This window comes from Pagrus major, chromosome 18 (genome assembly GCF_040436345.1).
Source record: "Pagrus major chromosome 18, Pma_NU_1.0".
Taxonomy (NCBI): domain Eukaryota; kingdom Metazoa; phylum Chordata; class Actinopteri; order Spariformes; family Sparidae; genus Pagrus; species Pagrus major.
This window is the reverse complement of record NC_133232.1, coordinates 21,274,218-21,293,551: the sequence shown is the minus strand read 5'-3', so window position 1 is coordinate 21,293,551 and position 19,334 is coordinate 21,274,218. Positions and strand designations below refer to the sequence as shown.

Below are 19,334 nucleotides of genomic sequence, written 5' to 3'. Positions count from 1 at the left end.
CTGTGTAAGGCCTCAGCAGGAGTCACTCTCAGCAAGACAAACACCGCAGCGTCTGGCTGTGCGTATGAAAGCGTAAAAGTGTTTTGCAGCGCTGAAATTGAATGTCTCAATCGATGTCCAGATTTAGTTTTGATATGGCTGAGGGTTGTCATATCACATTAAGACGGATGCCTTGTGGGAGGTGTTGCAAGGAAGTGTGATGAGGACGATCCTTTCCTCCAGGAGCGACTAATCAATATGCCTCTCAGACACTCTCTTTTTCAGCCTGAGCACCACTTTTTTTTCACACTGCTGACACAGTTCAATTAAACTTGTGCTGCAATAAAAAAAAAAAAAAAGGCTGGATTCAGTGGATGGAACTGAGTCTAACTCATTTAAATTTCAGTACACTCAAGCATTTCCCCTATGATTTAATCTACACCTCACACCTTCCTTAAAATAAATGGTCAAAATAATGAAGTTATGATGCATCTCGATCAGCACTTGAATGCAACCTAATCTCACTCTCATAACAGATTTCTGTGTGTACGTGTGTTTGTATCTATTGACTTATGACAAATCACACCTCACACTGGGTGGTTGCATCCTCTGTCATCACTCCATCAGCGGCACTCAGAAGGAGACAGAACAAGTGTGGAAGTGATTATATTGAGGTGCCTCAGGGCCGTACACAGACACCTGATCAATATTCAATCTCAGTTATTTCACCCCACATTACCATCCCACACAGGGCTGCTCGATGACTGGAAGGCCCGGCACTGCTCGCCGAGATTGAGAATCACTTAATCAGAGAAAGTAACTAGATTCGGTGGCATCAATAAGTGCATGTTAGCTAATGTGTTTGAAGCAGGTGTAGATATTCTGGTGAGTCTTTGATGACAAATTGAGGAGGATCCTTCCAGCACCTTCAGGATATGAGACAAATCATTTTCAGTAGTGGTGCCAGTGTGTTTTTATGGAGGTAGATGTGTGATATTAGTCAGCTGTCAGCTGCTATTTTTGTTTGTGGATGACTTTAGTCAGAGGATAGATGGATGGATAACATACAGAAAGATTTGCACGGGAAGGTTTAAATGTAAGGAGTCCATTCTCCAGTTAGTATGTACAATTGATGGGTACACATTTTATTTTTTTAGCCTTTTAAGAATTGTCATGATGAGGACATTTGAGGTCATTTTTGGGGCGGTTAAAAAAAGTTTTTAGCTAATTTACTGTTTGTCATATTTATAGAAAAAATGTATCCTTTATCCAGGATGCATAGCGATGAGGTAATGTATTTATTTGTGGCTATGAAAGATAATAGCAATAATTAAAAAAAACTTTATTTATATAGCATCTTTTATTGTTACTGTGCTTAACAATAAAAACAGAGTGGAGTAAAACACAAGCTAAAGCCATCCAAACTTAATACAAACAAAAAGACAGTAAACCAGAACTTCATATAGCAATGATTTTTTTTTTAAAGTGGGTTTTTAAAAGTGATTTAAAAGATGAGATTGAGTTTAAAGGAGGATCATTTCAAAGTAACTGTGATAGGATGATGGGCCAATCGTACACCTATGTTTCATGTAATCCTTCAGGAAACAGGTTCAATTGATAAAATAATAAGTAGTCGTTTTAAGGTGAACTTACAAGGTTTTAGCTGGATGCTCAGAAGAGAATCGCTTCAAATTGGTAAAAAACAAAAAAGAGAGAGAGAAAGAAAGAAAGAAAGAAAGAAAGAAAGAAAGAAAGAAAGAAAGAAAGAAAGAAAGAAAGAAAGAAAAATAGTGAAGTTAATAGAAATCTAATAAAATTGATTGTTTAACAAAAAACTCTCGTCTCAATGTCAACAGAGTTGTGTCTGGAGCTTCCAGTAATGTCTTGCGGCCTTCATCAGTGGATGGAGCGTGCTGAGGAACTGGTTGAGCGACTCAGGTCAAGTGAACCATCCCTCCCAGGAGATCTGACTGAAAACTCCAAAGAAATCGAGCGCTAGGAATCCGCAAGTGTCAGTATTTGACGCCCTTTGGAAGACACTTAACTATCAACTATTGTTTTCCAGAATTGCTTTAAAAGCAACAAAGTTTTGTTTTTGAGTGATCCCCTTTCACAAATGTGTCTTTTAACTATCAAGCACTCACCTCATGCAGGTTTGAAAGATGTGTGTAAAAAACTTGTAGCTTGCTACACGATGGTGGAGAATGTCTACACCATCTTTGATATTACATGATTTTGATTGACTGAATAGCTCATAGCTTGCTAGGAATATTCCCCATTATTTACTAAATTAGTATTTTCAACATTCTCATAGCCCGTATCATTCCTGAATAACTGATTGCCTTTGTTAGGCTGCATTTACAAACCCTGATTAATTCACTACTTTCAAGTCCTGCAATTATCTCACAATGAGAAACATAGAAATATATGAGGAGATCAAGATAGATAACTATGCAGGACTACGATAATTAGTATACCAGTCCTGGGTCAGGACTACGAGAACAGCAGATTAGATTCCATCTCTGGTCCAGTTGCTGATCTGAATTCCTTTTGGAAATTCAATTTTTGCCACTCAGATAATTCAATTTGTAAATAAAATATCAGGCTGTTATTATCTGCTTCATTGTTTGCTCACCTCTCTTAAACTTCACTCCGCAACACTAAACACTCATACCGATCGTCTTCTCAGCTGTGTTCTGTTTCATTTAGAGGACACAGTAGCTGTGTATGTATATACAGTTTGTATACATACATGCACTGAATCACCAAGCACAGGAATCCATGCTGCACCCGGGTCACAGAGAAAAATGCTTCCTAAAGAGATTAATGTAGTTCAGATACAGCCTCCTATAGACACAAACACAATACCACCGTGTTGGACCATAATGTATCTAATAACCTTGTTTACTTGACCTCTCCTGGAACCAGCGCCGAGCAGCTTGCTGTTGACTTTGTCTGACTCCTCACTGTGTGCTATGTAAGAAAACAGAGAGCGAGGACAGCTGAGTATGACTGTCCTAGAAGCCTTCATGAGGCCACAGCACACATTATCAATTCTGGAGTCATGTGGGAATGACACAGAAGATTCTCCTGTATTGTTTTTATTGTTTTAGAGTCCATGATGATCGGATACGCAGGCGTTAACTGCAGATTAATTTTGGGCTAAGCCTGAAGGAGGGTAATTATCAAGTACAAGGCAGGTCATTATGTCTACATGAATGGAGGCCATGGCTGTTGCTTTCAAGTTTGTGAGTCAACTTCAATACACAAATGGCTTCCAGTGTGGATCATAGATGCACAATTAAACACATACCAGCAGCTTTGTCAGTTTTCTCTTCCTGTACATCCTGAAATAAATGACTGTTTTCTTTCAACTTCATTGATCACACATTTCTTTGAGGGTATTTTCAATTCAGGGCACTGTGAAAAAGGGTTTTATCACTTTAGTGGTCACACATAGTGTGTGAGCCTGTTGTAAATATTTTTTTGTCATGTCTTAGGAGGAAGTTACCACCTTCCACATCAAGCCTTTACACCCTCTGGACTTTTTCTGCTCTCTTGTTGCTGTGTCTGACTGACTGATTCAAGTTTATTTCATTTTACCAGTCATTGTGGTCTTGATTATTATTGATTGATTTCGTTTTCGCTTCTATAGTGAGCGTTCACAGCTGTGAAAATGATCTATTTCTCCACTCTCCTCTTGGAATACGTGTTCTTTTGTGTGTTACTGTACGTCTTTCGTGTTGTCTGCTGGGACTTGTCTGACTTTCATGACCAAACTCTCAGGATTAATTAAGTTATCTAATCAAATCTAATTGATGCAAAGAGGAGAATAGAATGAAATCAGGAGGGAGATGAGGAGGAAAAGCGAGGAAGAAAATTGAAGACTATAAGTTTGCAAATTACAACTGGAGCCAAGTTGTTCTCCTGAGTGCCAAAAATTATCTCAGTGCCACATTCTACATTTTTAAGAGGGCTTAACATTGCACTCTCGAGTGACTTTTACAAACCTTTACGAGCTGCAGAACGGCATCTGCATCCAAGAAACAAAGTGATGCAAAGCAGCTGACTAAAGAACTCCCTGCTCCTTTTAGTGCAGTCAAAAGATGGATTTAATGGAAGAGCAGCATTTTAAAAACATAACAAAACAGACCAGATGGACCAAAACCTTGGTTAATGACTAGTGCAACAGCCTTTATGACCTACAGTGGGAGAAGGATGTTTAGCATCGTGGAGTATCATCTCCACTCCCACCAAAGAGAGGTATACAGTCCAGCCCTGACTTCAAGAAGTGTTGCAGAGAATTTTTTTTACAGCTTTGACAAAAGCCTAATCAAGCATCTTAGTGCTCTACAGGCCCTATTTAAAGCCCAAAGAGTATCAACAAGTGCTCACCCGCTTCCCGTCAGCAGTCACAAGACCGCAACCCCAACGAACATCTTTGGGAGCGATTGAGGGGGAAAAACATTCAAACATCACAAGACAGTCTCTGGGATGCTCTTAAAGAGAGATGGAATGTGCAAATTCTAAGGAGGTGGGAGAAAAAATGTGAGCTCTGATAGTGATACAGATTTATGAAAGATAGAGGAAATCTGATAATTGGTTCACTTTATCTAAAGCCCCATTTGTGATATTGGGCTATAACAATATATTTGACCTGACTTTTTTATGCATTACACTCAAGGCATCTTTTTGTGTCCTGTTTAGCCTTTTATCTGCACCCAACCGCTGCTTTACATGCTTGAAAACCAAGCTTTTTGAAAACCCAATTTGATATTACACGGTCTTTAATTATTGCAAGGGCAAGAAAAAGAGAGCTCTTTTAAAAACACAGATGTATGGCAGTCAGACTCACACACAAATGTGGTACTTTTGTCTCAAGGCAACTTGAAGAAGCCTCCAGATCTCTTTGTGGTCTTTCATTTTTGTATTCCCCTATAGCTGATCGCAAAAAGAGGTGTTCGCATTCTGTGTTTTTGTTGGCAAAACTACTTGAGTATAAAGCAGTGATTTTACTAAGGATTTCAATGCAGCCGCTCAGGTATCACTCTTGTTCCCTATTGTAGAGATGTGCAGTTGTGTAACAACAAAGACATAAAGGTGTGTCAAAGGGAAACACAACACAAATGTGATCACAGAGAGCTGGAGCTGACAAAATGCACATTTAACCCTGCTGAGAACACGTTGAAAGTGTCTAGACTTGTTTGTCGAAATTGTCTATTGATTTGACCCCACAGGTGGTGGCTGCAATGCACAATTTTGTTGTTTGCCAACTGAAAGACAAGCTGTGGACATTTCGTAATTGCCTTGTTTTTTTAAAAATGGAAAGTAAACTGTGAAAACACTTGGATGACATTTAAGATATAAGGAGGATTTTAAGATGTGTTAACATGACATAATCAGACTTTTAGGACTGTATGTGCATTTTTAAATCTCTGGTCAAGACCTCTGGTCTTAACAAAACCAGCAATGATTTTATCAGTGGTCCAGTCTTCAGAAGCACCCTAGCTGCAGCTTGCCTCGTGTGTTATTAGTCAGATGGTTCATTACATTTTGCTGCGTGCCGTTCTTAAGAGTATTAAGTCCATGCTCTTAGGGCCTCCGAGTGCCTTTGTATTTAATTTACTTAAGTGGAAACAGTTGTTGAAGATCAGCACCAAGTCACACCAGGACAGTCATGTGTTGCACCTGCAGAAAATGTTGACTTTTGACCAGCAGCCCCTTTGGTGGGGGAGTTAATGTTGTCGCTTGTGGCGATTGTGCAGGTCAGAGCCAATAGGGAAGAGCACACGTCCACTGCGTCAGCCAAGGTAGCAAACTGATAATATGAACAGTGTTGTTTGCTGAAAGGATGAAGCTGGGGGATTTTCTTCTGATTGAAAATGCTAAAATCAACTTTGTATCGGTCCATCACTCAACACCTTCTGATTTACCTACACCTAAAAAATGGATCACAATTTGTGATATAAATTGCTATATATTTGTGACTCAAAAACATATAGCTTCAGATATTTCCTAAAACCAATTTCAACTGCAGATTAACACAAATTGTGCCGTGATGAGTATTTACAGCAGCGGGATGGTGTATTTGGGATTGACTCCAAATAAACTACTTGTTGGTGTGGCTTGTTGATGTGTTTTTAATACATTTCTGTGGAGCATAAAGACATAAGCTTTAACAGGCTTTAGCTTCACAGACAATGCTTGTCAGTAAGATCGATTCATTGTTGGTTTTGGTCTTTTCATGAGATTTGTTGACTGCAATAAAATTGCAGAAAATAACAAGCGTTATCTTTTAATTAAGTCTGTTAACAAATGGTTATTATAGCATCAACGCAGTTTGACGACATTGTAATGGCAGCGTTGTGAGGGAGAGGGTGTGGTACTCGGATGAAGTTGAGGGTGAGGACTGTGGACGAGCAGCTCTCTGAAAATTAGTAGATGCCACCCTACTTCTGCTTCCACAGGGCAATATTTTCAAGTGTAATATCACTGTCATGGTGACAGCACTGTGCTACGGCAGCATTTTAGTGTTAGCAAGTGAAGTTTTTACAGTCAGCGTTGGTTCAGCAGCCATAACTCTCTACCTGAGCACCTGAGAAGCGCTGTAAAACCAGCCCACTTACTCTATATGCAGTGATCCTCTTTAATGTTTTAGCAGCAGAGCGGAGAATTTGTCAGATGTGCATCTTTTATAATCTCATGATGATAGCTCTCCCTATAATGCAGAGAGAAAAAAAGAAGTTTGACTTCTTTTCTCCACGACTGAGACGCGAGTGTAAAGAATCCATAATTTGATTTATGTTGTCTCCAGTGGGACTCGTAGGGATCTGCTTCACTGAGATAGGAAAGAGAAGTCAGTACAAAGAGGAGATGAGGAGAAAAGCATGTGATTTATGTGTTTTACCCAGATTATAAAAGGACTGCTGTCTGGCCTTTTATTGAATCAGAACTGGAATGTGTTTCTGGTGGAGAACAGGTGCTGCTTGTACCAGTGAATGTGAAGAGGAGGGAAAGACGACGTGTTTAACCTTTAATAATGAACTGTCAACACACAAGTTATAAGATATCACTTTGAACAGAGAGGTGAAAGCTCGTTTATAATGGCTAAAAGAAACACATTTCTATACACAAAAGAAGAACTCGATCTTGGAATAAAAGTAGTTTTCATTCAAAATAAAATTATACATTTTCCTTAGGAATATTATTATAGAGTGAATGCACCTGTCTTCTTTCTCAGCTATGTATTTTTTTCTATTTGTAGCTGAAGGTCGTCAGTATTTGACGACCTGGGAATGAGACTCAATAGTCGACTTTCTTTCTCTAAAATTGTCTGCGTCAGCTTTAAAGTGGAGATTCAAATAAATTTAATAAGAACAAAAATAATCTAAGATTTGACCATTAACTTAAATTCTATTACTCAGATGGTCATTTATCTGAAGTTATGTTCTGGCAAGACTTAATTATAGACATTTGACATTTTTAGAAAATCCAATTATTCACTGTCTTGCTGCAGAGTTAGAAAAGATTCAAAATGCTCTCATGATTGAACAGCTTAGCTTCTCATAAAGACGGGAAACAGTCTTTTCAAACAGCTCTACCCAAAGTTGAACAAATCCATCTTGTTACCTGCACAAACAGTAATTGTACAAACTAAGAGTGGTTTGACACAGGTGTTGCAACTAGCTGATTTCTTAGCAACTAGCCCTCACGTTCGGCAACAGTGATGGCAAGACCATAGACCACTATGCCATAGACCATATTCACATGTCGGCCAGTTTCCCTCTGCCTTTCTCTGGAGCTCAAACATCGTACTGCTGTGTTCTGCTTCCTGATTGATTAGCAACTATTAAGACAATGGTTAATCTGGACATGGACATAGACATCGGACCATATTTCAAGATAAAACAACAAACAGGTTTGATAACAGATTAGCATCCATTAGTCAACAGCTGAATGTGCCTCCAGATTTTCATTATCCACCATCTTTTTCAGTCTGATAAATTGGTAAGCTGTAAAATGATAACAATTTGTCCGATTACCTACGTTAATACGACTTGCAACTTGGGACATGGCAGCATTACATTATCCCAGCATTCAAGTTTCCCACCCTGAGCGCGCTGTTAGAGGAAAATGGCCGCTGTGTGAATAAGGTCTATGGGTTAAACAAACAATACATTGTGATTTAGTGAAGTATAGAGATGCAAGTAGACATTGTAGCGTGCGTGTGTGTTTGCTAGCTCAACCGAGCCCAGATTTATTCTCTTTGTCAAAGCAACAGCTACTTCTCCTTTGCTAATCGTCCAGAATCATGTCTTGTTTCTTTTCACTCTTCAGCCAATACCCACTACGGTAGACACCTCCAGTAAAATTACAGGAACTTATACCCAGCCTTACAAAATTTTAGATGTCAGAGCTAAGCTAGCTATTTCTCTCTTTTTCCAGTCCATGCTAAGACAAACTAGGCTAAGCTAACCAGCTGCTAGCCACAGCTGCATGTTTACTGGACACACATGAGGTTGATATTCCTTTAGTCACGCCTCCTTAGTCTAATCCTTGACTTCATGAGAGTTGAAATAGAAAGGGTACTAAAAGGATCATTACACCACAATACAGCTCCCTCACAGATGTTCCATATTTATATGTGCTTGTGAGGGTTGAACATTAGCTTCACAAATTTGCTGAGTCAAATTCAAGGAAATCACATTAAATAGTAACAAAGAGAGAGAGAGAGAGAGAGAGAGAAACCCTACATACAGCCTGGGCTACCATGATAATTTTGTTCAACTGTGTCCATAACTTTCCAAATCAAATTACATGGTGGATCCATAATTCCCAAAGGATTTAGGCCTCATGGTGGGAAGAAAAAATCTGTCATTCATAAAAACTGCTGTAGCTACACATTGATCGTTCAGAAGAGATTTAATACAGCGATGAAACCTCTGAAGTCTGAATTTGCAGAATCAAACAAGAACCAAGGTTGAGGTCGAGGGTCTCTTAAAGGGACACTTAAGCAGATGTTTGTTTGTTGTTTGTTGTTTGTTGTTTGTTGTTGGTCCCAGTAAAGCGGTTTCTGCCGTCAACCCACTGACCTTCCCTTCTAATTGATCACATTAGTCACAGTATGACCGCAACATCAGTCAAACCTCAGGCAAGCGGACTCCCACAACACCATAAGTGACAATCCTCCTTATTTCCATGCAGTCCGTTCTACTGCTTCACTTGGCATCCCACAGCAGTCTGCTACAGTCATAAATAACTTAAGAGCTTATGAAAAACACTGTAAAGAGCAAAGTCAAGTGTTTTTGTTTGAAGCGGGTGAGGGCGATCAAAGATAAATCATGAATATTACCACTGCACCAATCAATGATTAAATGCCTGAATCTCATTCACTTATTTTTTATGGTAGTTAAAAATAGAAATAGGGGCACTGGTGAATTAAAAAACAAATGAAAGTAGTCTCTGGACAACTGTTTGTGTGACAAAACTTAAATTTACTGACGATCAAAGTACAGGCTGCAGTTTCTCCATTGACGACATTTGGGAAACAACTGTATGTATACAAAAATACCACCCTATATCTGCCTGAATCTTTACAAACATTCATTTAAACATTCAGGTATAACTCATATATTTATAATTATAAGTTATGGCGTGTGACTTTATCATAGACTACAACAACCACATAATCTTTAAAGGATTTCATTGGCGACTGAATACAGTAACCATCACTTCAACATCAAAAGAGAGTGACAACTACTCAACAATACCAAACATTTAAAAGTGAGTCAGGTAGGTATCAACAATATGTGGGCCAACCCCCGTCCTAATGTGAGCATGTGATTGTACAGCTTTATTTAGTAATACGCAAAGTGTACACAGTTTTTTATATAGACATATATTATATATAGGTCTTCTGTGTCTCTGGAGGAGCTTTGGAGTCAAGAGAAAATCACCCAGATGATGTCAGAGTGATGTCAACAGGTGTTATCCGGGTTTATCTGGTTTGAGAGGAGTGGGCATTTACCTGACATGGCATCTGCCACAGCAGTTTATGAGCTGCAGTTTCCTCAGTAAACACACCGACCTCTTCAGCCCACTTTTCAGTTTTCTGCTGCTCTTCTCAGTGTTGCTCCAGAGCTGCTCTCCACTGCCCAGAGACACTGCAGCTGCGACAGCCGAATAGGTCGGGGTGTTTACTGAAGAAACTATAGCTCACAATCTGCTGTATCAGCTCCACCACTGGCTGTGTGTTTTACAAACCAACCACAAGAAAAGAGACCAACACAACCCATTAACACCAGACAATCACTGAACAAACATTTAGGAAATAGCATGTTAAATAGCTTTTTCTTGTGTCATTTGTGGTGTGCTTTAACAGTAGAAATATCGGGGCCCACTGACGACTCTCCCTCCCTCCGATTGTCCAGCAAGGCCACGAAAAAATCCGTCAGAGTACAAGAATGGACAGCATGTTTTGTGTACTCGGCACACAATACATCACATTTAGTACTCCAGTGCCATTGTATTCATACATAATGACAATGATGTCAAAAGATAATGCAAATATTATATTCCTGTACATTGCGTCTCACTATTCATTATGTAAATGTACAATCAGGCAAATGACATGATGGTATGCATTACCTGCATTACCTGTCCTTCACGCTGTCTTTGTTGTCTCTGTAATATCACTTTATCTCTCACTGCATTAAGAAAAAAGCTCCTTGTCAAAAATGATACACTTCAAAGCCCAGACTTAAATGCAGCTCCTGAGAAGTTTGAGTGAATACAGATTGAGCTTGCACTCAAAATGAAAAAACACCAGTCACAATCTGAAGGACATTTTAAATTAGGAGGCGAACACCACCACAGTATTCTGCAAATTCAAACAACCAACATCATCTAAATCAATACATAATATTAATACATTGTTTAGTATCAATGTCACTAAATCTCAGTCTGTCAGTATGTAAGTGTCTTTCTTTTAGTTAACCCCTACCTAATAAGAGATGTGTGAGGTGTGCATCTTGAACTGAAAAGCTTCTAACTGTAGCTCGGGAGGCTTAAGAAGTTGGATAAATAAACAAATCCATAAGACTATAATCCATCCACTGGGATCAGCTGCCTCACCATAGGCCTGACAGTCTGCAAGATTCCAGATTGTCTTTATTTTGTTGAAACACTGAGTGTAGATTAGTCGGTGGTAATTGATACTCCTTTTTGCAGAGATTAGAGTCTAAAACAAACAGAAATGTGTTGTTCTGCCAATGCTAGAAATAGCTAAATACAACCCAGTCGCAGTCGCTTGAATCCGTGTACAAATAATACGATGTAAGACATAAGACATAAGTCCAGGTTCGCATGCAGGTGATTTGCCAATAAAACCAATGTGTCCAAATGACATGCATAAAAAGTGTCAGGTAAGGTAGAACACAGAGTAAGAACGTCCAAGCAGGGTGGAGGTTGGGGTCCATAGATGGGTCCGACACAGACTGACTTTAATCCTGGTGATTGGTGTTGGGGAAACCGAAAGTAAACGTTGACTTGTTTTAATTTAACATAGTTAACTTGATGTAATCTTTCTTACCTAACCAAGTAGTTTTTGCTGCCTTAACCAAACCAAACTGCGACCATTTTGTGTTTATTTTTGTTACCATGATGACAAATGTCACCTCACTGGACTGGTGTTTGTACTACACACAATTTGAAAGTGTGAAGTTGTGTTATTTGTACCCAAATTGATGAGACTGTGTTGCAAAATAACAGTATTTAACCAGTATCTCTGTTGAAATAATGTATTTATAACAAACGTGTGCTAATCTTTCAGCTCCATTATCATTTACAGCATATGTCATGTGTCAAAATATTTATGAGATACAGTACTAAGAGAAAAAAATATATAAATTATCCATAACATTATATGTACATATCTATCACCGCTATCCTTTAAGGGGTCATGGGCAGCCGACATTGCGCGAGAGGCGTGTTCGACCCTGGATCGGTTGCCAGTTCATCACAGGGCTGACACTTAAAGACAATCAACTATTCACTGTCACATTTACACCAACAGGTAATTTAGAGTCAACAGTTCACCTGCATGTCAATTGTTTGTCACCTCATCGCTGAATAATTATGATAAAAAATAACCAACAAAAATAATAACAATAGGGTGGGGGGACAGAGTGAATAAACACATTATCATCATTTTCATAACGAGTGTAGGTTAAGGACAAGGGTACTTCTGTGAAACAAGTCCATCATACACCGATAAATCAGATTTAAGGGGAGAAGCAGCATGTCTGGCATGGCAGAGTCTGCATGTGGACGGAGACCTATTCTTCATCAGCAGTGGGAGGTGGAAGAGTTGATTATAAAGTATGTGATTGTAAGTGAGTGAGTATTGCACCATATACGTTGAAACCTTTGACATCACCTGTATTTTACATTTTTTCAGTCAAGGTTAATGGTGCCGCTCAAAATTCAAACACTGTTTTGTATCAATAGCCGACTGGAGGACGCTACCTCACAGTCAACACCATTCATCAAGCTACGTCTTTGGCCAGCAGCATAATTTTTACATGTGTATATACAAAACCACATCTGTCTGATTAGATGACAGTACAGCGGTAGTTGGGATCATTGGTGGTACTGGAACCGTCCGTTTTGACCACGGTGATCTTGGACGAGTGCTGGGAGCTGTGCAGCGCGTTCCTGGAGCAAAGACGCTCACGGTAATTCTGGGCGAAGATGAGCAACATGAGCGGGTTGATGCAGCTGTGGGAGTAGCTGAGGCAGATGCTGATGTTGTAGGCGTAGACAAAGGCAATGGTGGGGGTGTTGTTGGTCAGGTTGATCACCTGGATGACGTGGTAGGGCGACCAGCATACCAGAAAGAGGGCGATGACCATCAGGACCATCTTGGTGGCTCTTTTGGCCCAAACAGACTGCTTACGCTTGACACGACGGATGGAGCTGAAGACGTGGTAGAGGGTGAGCGAGTAGAAGGTGCTGATGATGATGAGAGGGATGATGAAGCCCAGAATCGACTGGTAGAGAGTGTACCAGTACATGTCCTCAGGCCCATCCAAATACATCATGCACACCTCCAAATGCTGCCTGCGCACGACCTTGGCATACAGCATGACCGGGACAGTGAGGAGGAAGCTGCCCAGCCACACCAGCATGTTGATGATGATGGTCCACTGGATGGTCCTCTTCTCTGAGGTGGGGTGGACGATAGCTATGTACCTAGGAGGAAGAAGCCACTTTTTAGAGCTGGACTGCACTCTGAGGCACAAATGAAAACTTTGCTGAAGTGCTTAAAATAAAGAGCATTAGTTTTGCATTAAGAGGTTGTTTTCAAATGATTAAACCAAATGACTTGTCAGAGATACACTCAATGTATTACGTGCCCAGTAAAGTGATGAATGCAGTGACAAATTAGTAAAGTTTGGACAGGGCGACTGGTAGAAAATGAACACGTTTCCATTTGGAGTCTGCATTTTGATTGTGTTTAAATTTGAGAAGCTGCTCGGCTAGTTGAGTACAAATTGACCTCCATCTCTGCGGCCTTTTGCAAGAAATAAATGACCACTTGGTCATCACTCACACAAAGTGTCATTTAAGTGGAGCAAATTACATATTTCCAGTTGCTGTCTAGATGTCAATCTGTCGTTGTGCGCGGCGAGATAACCAGGCGTATAAACTATTAAGATGCCTGCAACTTTCTCCTGAACATCCTTTTAAATTGCAATTATCTTCAGCCATTAATCAGTGGCATTTTGAAGCTGGAGCCCTTTGCTGAAGTTAAATATATATACTTGTAGTGTGATGATTGAATCAATAAGTGCAAATCAATACCCAGTCTGAGGTGTTGCCTCAAAGCAGCCCAGTTAGATGTGATCAAAAACTTTCATTTAGGACTGCCGCTTAATGTTTTATGCTCTGTTGTCGTAGACGTGGCTACATCTATTTAGGTTCATACAGTGGAAGAATCAGTTAATGCAGTTAAAGGACATAAATTATACGAACCATGAATGTGTAACTTGATTTAGCTGTAGTGTACGGAAAAGCATTGTTAGAGCGAGTTTATTCAAGTCATAAAAGATTTCTTCTGACAGCACCCACACTGGAAGTATCTCTTTCTAAAGTTTAAATATTTCTTGTGACCCTTTACTAAATCGATAGAAAGTGGTTCTTCTGCAAATGTTCCATAATTAGATCTAAAAGGGCTCTGTGGGAATTCTGCGTTGAGCTGGAAGCCGAGCATTAGTTTATGTAAGCAGACTCCATTTCTAAACTAACGTTAGCTGTTGTTGCAACCCGCGTCCTTCACAAAGAAATCCACAGTCCAGGAGCATTAAACACAAATCGTCCACAGGCTTGTATAGACAACCGAGAGAGACGATGAAGATCTCATTTCTTACGTCAAGTTACAATCCACTCACATATGGCCAATAAATAAATGACTGATATATGTTTTTTCCTATGAATTGCAACATAAGCCCCTTTAACTCTGCTGTATTTTTGAAACAGGATGTTGTTGAAAAATTAGAGCATACAAAAATAACTTGATCCTGTGCAGATTAAAACAGCCCCGTCTTTGTTGGCACAACCAGAGGAATGCAGACAAAATCATAATGCCAGTTTTTGTCTAAAAGCTAATAAGGAAAGATAGATAAAGATTTGTAGTCTGGTAAGTTCAGAAAATGACATCACTTTACTGTAATGCTGACTTTAAAACCAGGAAAAGGCAACATATATGTCATATCGCCATATAACAATATCCAAACTCCAAGACGATATATAGTCTCATTTCATGATAATAATAATAATATAATATTGGTATATTGCCCAGCCCTAACTGGGCATACATGTTTTGAAAAGGTATAACTTGGTAATACTGATATTAGAAGTGAACTTCTTCTCATTGTGACCCGCTGTACTCCAGAACTCAGATAAACAACTACACAGACATGTACTTTTGATTATATCGGACAAGGTTGGAAAAAAACTCTAATCTCAACTTTAATTGAATCAAGCCTCAAACATTAAATTATGTTTGATAAATGGGAACACTTAACATAAGAGATCACAGCCTGTAATTGCTTGTTTTGAAGGTTCACATTCAAAGAGCTGTTTGATCTTCTTTTCACATTTGTGGCAGTGAAAGTGTAACATTTTTCAAAATCGATTAAAATAGCCTGAGAGGACAGAGGAGACATGTTGTGATATCAATGTGAGATGCCCCAAACAAAAAGCAAAGGCAGGAAGTTCACTAGTAAACGCTGTGGAGCCCTCCAGCACAGGTGGTGCTGCACATCAGATCAGTTAGCTGCTCTAATGGCCCTATAGAAACGCATTAGGTTTATTACAATGAAGATGTGTGACATTATGGCTCTGAGAACAACCCCTGCGCCAGTGATTAGCTTGAGATGGAGATGTTTATTGGTCTAACACTTGGCATAAGGACTGATTTAAATGTCCTGAGTGTGTTCAGATCATAAACATGACAACATACATCACTTGTGCAGGGAACATTGTGTCTTCATGGGCTATTGGACAGATGATTACCCCAATCTAGTGGTATATTTTTAGATGCAGTGTTTAGTGATAAGGGCACCTGGAAAATTAATACCTTTATTCTCATTCTTCGTATTATTAGTAGTAGTAGTAGCTAGTAGTATAAGTATTAGTATTAGTATTAGTATTATTAGTATTATTTGGTTTGGTCCTTTAAAGAATATCTCTTACTTTTTTTCGCACACAAAAACAAAACATCGACAATAGTTCAAGGCATCAAACCTGTGATATGTCTGTATTTATAACTTACCGATCAATGCACAACACAGTAACAATCCCCACCGTGGTGAACTGGTTGCTGACATCCACCACCACCACCGCTTTGCACATAAAGTTTCCGAACACCCACTGTCTGTCTCTGACCAGCTGGTGAATGTTGAAGGGCATCACCAGCAGGAACAGCATGTCGGCAATCGCCAAGTTCAACACGTAGATGTCCGAAACCATTTTCTTCTTGCATGCTTTCACCGCGTAGATGACCAGTCCGTTGGCTATGACTCCAACCGAGCACAAGATGCCATAGATTGAAGGGAAAATGTGCATGAAAGTGGTGATGTCGATGTGGCTGTAAGGTGACGGGGCTGGGTTCAGACATGACGGGTCAGTCGAGTTCTGGGTTTGGTTGTTTTTGCAGAATATGTCCGTGTCATTCATCTTCAGAGCCTTTTCGATAATCGCCCCAGTGTTGTTTGGGATTAACGCGCGCACCGGGTGCTCTCCAGCCGGCGTCTGCTCTCCAAACTTGCGCAGCAAACTCGCGCACTCTCCAAGAGCGCGTATCCTCCTCTGCTTATGGTTTCCCTGGACAAGGATTTAAAACAGGAATAAGTAGAACTTAATCAAGTCTAAGGGCATAAGGAATAGTGGTCCCTGAAGCATGTTTATCTCTGAAAGCAAACTATGATCTGACCATTTACCGTGCGCATCCGCTGTGCCAAACACAGTGTGCGCCTCAGGGGACACTAGTTCCCTCCCTTCAAACATCATTCGCTCTGTCGTGTAATAAGATAAAGCAGATGAAAACAACAAAAAAAATGCTCGAAGATCCAGGAATCTTGGCTTGCATTACATAGTGATCACACAGTGAAATTAAGGAGGGGGGTTAACAAATTGCAGCATGTTTGCTGTGCACTGTGGGATGAGTGATGTGTAAAGTGATGATCATTCGGTAAGGAGATAAAACACACATAAATAAAACAGAGATGATAAAGGCTTTCAGATAGCAAAATGGCAGAATCAATAAGACTTCAGATAACAATGTGCTCTTCATGGTTAATTCAAAAGCCAGGCAGTGGAAGGATGAAACAGGAAGTGTTAAAAGTCTAAGTGACTTTTACTAGAATATACCTGTACTGTTAAGCCACATGGTGCAGTTACTTTTACAACAAAGAGATTTATGTTTTCTTTATATTTCAATGAGAACACACATTTCCAAAGGGGATTTAAACTCCCTAATTTTCGTTTTCTCTGAATTATGATTGATTTCATCTGAGGGAAATTGAGCCCAGTAGGGTTATCACATGCAATTACATTTTTTTAATGGTGAATATGTCCTCCAAGCCCCAGCATAGCCCTCGTACCAAAGATGTGATTTTCCTCTGTGCTTTGTTCAGACATCACTGTGAATCAGCTGAAAGGACTGTAGCTGATCCAGGGATGCTCAGCAGAAAGAGCTCTGCTGGGATCTGACCACAGGTCAGCGGGAATATATTTGAGCCTTTCTTCACGCTGGCTCCAGGTACCTATTTTTCATTCCCTGTGATGTTTCTTTTCTGTTGCGACTCCTGTTCAAAGTGCACCATAATTTCTTTTTCTTTTTTGTACAGGCCTTTATAAAATACACTTTGGGACTTTTGGTCATCCTCGCTGGTCCAGAACATATAGAGGACAAGCTTCAATGAGCTCTTCAAACTAACTGTCGACTGCTGACAGCAAAGGAATAATCCAGCAGGAATAAAATTCACATTATTTATTCATCTTTTAGGATTTTGATCTCTTCATTCTAGATCTGTGCAAAGTTGTCATTTAAACTGTGGAAGCTGAGGACACGTCCCTATCACTTTATTAGAAACATTTGTTAAAAAATTAGCCTGCATTAAGAAAAGTTAACTAACAAATGAGAGCTGCTGACTGAAATGCACTGCTTTGTACAGTAGATGTAATATTGCCATTGTTCAATTGAAATGGCGTTGAAGTTGTGGATGTGATGCGTATGGATGACGGTTACATGGTCAGTCAATTTTATTGCGCATTTTATGCCGTGTATTTTTACTGTCAACTCTGTAGAAGTCGCTCTTTTGATGCCCAGTCACCCGGATATAATGTTACCAGTTAACGTTTCTGCAACCCACGGATACGTCCAAGTTTGACATTTGTACCAAGCATGGCATATCACAGTCACATTATATGCTTATTAGCTGACTTTTACATCAGGAGGTGGGCAGATGGGGGGAAATTTTCAGCTGTTTTTGTAGCGCCCGCAGGCGGACCATCTCCTGCCAATTTTGTTGTTGACAAAGCCGGGTGTTTTTTAAGCAGAACTGGGGACATTTCCAGCCACTTTTGTGACATCAAAAACATTAAAAACATGTTTTCCTAACCCTAACAAAGTGGTTTTTGTTCTATTGTAAATCTAACCAGACCACAAGCACAGCATTGTGACAAGAGAAATAGAAAATTGAACCCTAAACAAATGTTAAGTAGCAACATAAAGACATGTTGCGTTTTTGCTGGTTTGTGGTTTTGCAGAAATGTTCTTAGCTAACATTTATTGTGGCAATCATGTTGGCTTCCAGCAGGTCAAAGTTTTCTGATATTCTGTGAAATACTGCAAGATCTACTTGAGGAATAGGCACAACATTTCCCTTCCAGGCTGTGTATGCCATGCTGAGATCAAAGAAGGGGGACCCAAATGCACAAGACGGGGGGGCAGGAATATCAATGGATGAAGTTTATTCAGGATCAACAGCGGGGACAAGCAAACACGGCAGGAACAGACAAACACAACAGATGACTCAACAAAGACTTAACCAAAGAGTGGAATTAAATACAAACTTAACTAACAAGGGGATGACATGCAGGTGGAGAAACACAGGTGAGGGTAATGAGTGGAGGAACCAAGAGAGCAGGGAGGGAGCTGATAGGCTGGAAAGAACACGGAACAGGGCTGATGCAGCGCAGGTGCAGGTTAGCATTTAGCTCAAAGCATTACTGTGCCTAATTACAGCATCGCTATTAATATTTCTCAAATAAAACAAATATCTGTCAGCTGCATCTTGAGGCTGCACCATCCACAACCTGCTGTGAGTCTTTTTGGATGATGTTGCCACGAGAAGAGAAACTGATTTTGATGAATAGATCAAGGAGGAAGTTGAATTATTTTCCAAATCAGCCATTTTTTGTCAGCTTGGAAGTCAGGATCCATGACAGCCCAGCAAGAGGTGTGTTCATCCAGTCATGTCTGGGCGAGGCTCCTGCAGTGACTGTGATGGAATAATGATGCAACACTCTGGAGAAGCTCTGGGGATTGCCAAAGTCACGACATGTTAAATTTTGACAGTATTGACAGCCGATCAAACCCTCTGCTCTGTCAGATTCACACATATTAAGAGCTTACATCCTCAACATCCATTTGTATGCAAATTGTGTCTCATTTTCATTAGCATGTTAAATCAAGATTTATCTCATAAAATGACAGTTGGCACATTTTCTAGAAAATGAAAATTTCTTCTCATCTGCTTTCAATAATGAGCTTAAACGGTTCCCTTTTA

At 39.9% G+C, this 19,334-nt stretch overlaps 1 protein-coding gene across 1 annotated transcript; it reads right to left on the bottom strand.

Moving 5' to 3' along the window:
• Positions 1–12,590: 12,590 nt before the first annotated feature.
• mchr2b (melanin concentrating hormone receptor 2b) lies at positions 12,591–16,218 on the bottom strand. Its single transcript, XM_073486259.1, has 2 exons — positions 15,815–16,218; positions 12,591–13,230 (listed from the first exon to the last, which is right to left on the bottom strand). Exons 1-2 carry the CDS (start codon positions 16,216–16,218, stop codon positions 12,591–12,593), a joined length of 1,044 nt encoding a protein of 347 aa, XP_073342360.1.
• Between the last annotated feature and the right edge of the window lie 3,116 nt (positions 16,219–19,334).

What these genes read in the sequence shown, in the direction of transcription:
- mchr2b (XM_073486259.1), bottom strand. Translation starts at nt 16,218, where the DNA reads ATGAATGACACGGACATATTCTGCAAAAACAACCAAACCCAGAACTCG. An exon ending in ACTGTGTTGTGCATTGATCG is followed by an intron (nt 13,231 to 15,814) that starts GTAAGTTATAAA and finishes TCTTCCTCCTAG; the next exon opens with GTACATAGCTATCGTCCACC.